Source organism: Centroberyx affinis, unplaced genomic scaffold, assembly GCF_046629955.1.
Source record: "Centroberyx affinis isolate AG114_WGS23_722 - 3 ecotype Tasmania unplaced genomic scaffold, CSIRO-AGI_Caff_v1 ptg000350l_1, whole genome shotgun sequence".
Lineage (NCBI taxonomy): Eukaryota > Metazoa > Chordata > Actinopteri > Beryciformes > Berycidae > Centroberyx > Centroberyx affinis.
The window spans coordinates 118566-121715 of NW_027279022.1; the positions used below are offsets into that span (position 1 = coordinate 118566).

Below are 3150 nucleotides of genomic sequence, written 5' to 3' on the forward strand. Positions count from 1 at the left end.
TAGATAATCCAGTTTTCATAAATATTCCTGTATTCTGAGTCTGGCCTTTATTCTCGAACAGGGCAGTTGGAAATGTAACCTATAATGATAATAATTGATAATTCTGGGAATTTGGCATGCATTTTTAATGGTTGTGATAATTTACAATTATAATGTTGAAGGGAAATATTTCACTTACTGTGTCTGCTGTGCATCATGTTATCATTAAAATGTGCAGCTACATTAATCTCAGCAAATGTAACAGCATTCAACTGTGTGCACAAATACATTAGGATTTTTTTTATTTGGCATTGATCTAAGCCAAACAATAAAACACACTGAAATGTTACAGAAGGTGATAAAAACTCTCAGCACCATCAAATAAAGAGACAGAGCACAAAAAAAGTACTCAGAGCCCTTCAACATAAAACTACATACACTTGAATATTCTGTATTTTCATCTCAACTACAGTATGTGACTGCCAGCATGACTTCCGTGTTTGTAAAGAGAATAACAGCAAGGCAAGTATTAGATGTTTAAAAACACAATGGGTAAGCGTAAGCATGCTAAATTATTAGAGATAGGAAGGAAGGCATTATCATTTTTCTTAGGCACAGATGAAAAGTTTTCACCAAATTTCCCTTTATCACCAACTCTCTCTAGCTTACATGAAAGTACATCACGTTTTTTTTGTTTTTTTCATTAGTTTATCAATAAAACCTTTAAATTCATCTACATAGTGATTAAATATCCCACACAAGGCATCTGCTACATGTGAGTCTTCTGGATAAGAATCAGTCGAGGAATACTAAAATTATTTTGGCAAGCCACAACAAAATGGTCAAAAACAATGGCATTGTGATTTATCCATAAGGTAAAGTGTGGTACTGAATACAATCATTTGAACTCCAAAAGGTAGAACAGAGAACATCATGTTGTTAGCAGCGTTGACTGGAGTTGTGGCGGTTGAAGATTTGTATTAACGAGTAAAGATTCAAGTTGCCAGTTCAGGTGGGTCACCTGTTAACCCAGAGAGTGCTGCTTCTTCAGGCTGTCTGAGCGCCTCACTCTCTCCTCGGGGGTCTTTCTGTACCAGCTCCTGAAAGGAAAACACCCAGTTTCATGCTGAGATGCATTCACAGACAGTGGTTCAGATAATGTTCTTAACCATTGTAAAAAAAACAAAAAACAAGACTATACTGACCCCTGGCGGTTTAGCTGGCCTGGGACAGGAGCATTTTGGCCTTGGCTTGGCTTCAGGATCCTGGGAGAGGAGAGAGGAAGCATGCAGAGGACAGGAAACACAGCTAAATATAACGGGGCAATAATGATAGCACGCAGCTGCATTTGGTAAACAGCAGAGTGACTAATAAATTCCAGAGCTCTGTTTGGTACCTGTTGGTAGTGGGGCTCTTTGGCTTCTGCTGCATCTTCCTAGCCTGGGCCGGGGATTCTCCAACCCTGAAGGAGCAGCAAGCGCACGCAATAAAAACACTGGTGATAATGAAAATATAAGATCTAAAAATTAGATCCCATACAGTAGATCCACACTGACTCAAACCATTAACATGCAGGCTATGAAACCTCTTCTTCTTCTTCTGCTTCACCCTCCCCATCTCACCTCTTTTTCCTGTCCAGTGACCTCTGTGTGGCAGCAGACAGCACCACTCTCTCCTTGGGGCACTTGGCTTTCTCCTGTGGGTTTGATGCCATCAGAAAACAAGGACATAGTTTTAAAGTTCACAATAGAATTAATGGTGTTGAGAGCGTAAGAGTGAGCATGACAGTAGTTAACAGTAGGCAGTGAGTCTATGTAATTAAGTGCCATCAGGTATCAGGTAACCATCTCTCGTAGCTTCCTCTCCGCACGCAGCTCCCTGTCCTGCTGCAGCAGTGCTAATCGATCCTCCAGAGGCATTTCAAAGAAGATGTCATGGACGTCATACAGGGCTGCACGTAACTGAGGGACAAGACACACACAAAAAAATACAAATAAAGATGATGTTCTCCTCTACTGTCAGTCCTGAGTATCAGTAGATGTGTGTTTCTATTTGTCTGTTTGTGTGTGTGTGTGTGTCATTTGTACCTGGGCTCTGACTCTCTCCTGCAGAGAGAGGTCTTGTGCTGAGAAGGTGCCTCTTTTCTGTGGAGCTTCAGTCTGGAATGAGCGGATGAACTCCTGTGTGTCCTGACCACACAAATACACACATTCACAAACATACAAGGGTTTTTTTTCCCCCGAATCAGTAACACAACAAATACACCTGATAACGCTTTTTACACTGACATTGCTGCTCTCAGGTGGCTGTGCACATTGCGGGTGTGGTTTTTGTGTGTATATGTGTGTGTACTCTCACCAGCACGGTCTGGCGCAGGTGTTTGACCTTCTCTATTTTGAGCAGTCGGCGTGTGAGGAAGCCGCGAGTAATGGCGCCAAGTCGACAGAGCGCCCTCTGCTGGTCTGCTGTCAGGACCTGGGGAATGCAATAAGGAAGTTGTGTGAGACTCTGCGTAAACCCACACCCACTAAGAGTACTGACAAAGAAGATAAGAATGTGGGCTGATAACTTTTAAGAAATAGGTAAAGGTGAATATATATACTATAAATACACACACACACACACAACTACTTTATTATACCCACCAGACTCAGCCTTGCTCGGGGCTTGCTAGCCCCACAGGTGGGCCCCCACAGATAGACAGGGGGCGGGACAGAGGGAGAGGACACACTGGAACTGAGAGGGGAGGGGAAACCTGGAGAGAGTAACAAAGAGAGACTGTCAGCGTAAACACACCACTTCGATGGGTACTGTATGAACTACATAGGCTTTTGTGCAGGTAGTGATGTTTCGCTGATAAATTTCTAGGAACAAGAAAGCCTCTTTGCCTTGTTTGTGGATTTAAGAGGGCATGCAGCATTTGCAATATATACCCACTGCCAAAAGATACCCAACACTGAGCTAATTTCAGATATTATTTTATTAATGTGATATTTAATAGTGTTCAGTATTTGTGTAAACAATTTGTGAATAATAACCAATAAAAGTTTGTGACACTAGATTCAGAAGCATGTAGGGGTCCAACTGAAAATCACAACATGAGATGGGAAAAAATCATGATGTTTGAAATCACCCCACCAGTTAAATTGAATGACTCTCTGAGCTCAGTAG

At 41.9% G+C, this 3150-nt stretch overlaps 1 protein-coding gene across 1 annotated transcript; it reads right to left on the reverse strand.

The window, feature by feature from the left end:
* Positions 1–447: 447 nt before the first annotated feature.
* LOC139641165 (centriolar coiled-coil protein of 110 kDa-like) lies at positions 448–2734 on the reverse strand (the record flags this gene model as incomplete). Its single annotated transcript, XM_071515431.1, has 8 exons — positions 448–1079; positions 1185–1244; positions 1376–1441; positions 1602–1675; positions 1824–1940; positions 2067–2168; positions 2338–2454; positions 2625–2734. Coding segments are annotated over 8 exons (722 nt in total), but the record flags the coding sequence as incomplete, so codon positions are not given.
* Positions 2735–3150: the final 416 nt, after the last annotated feature.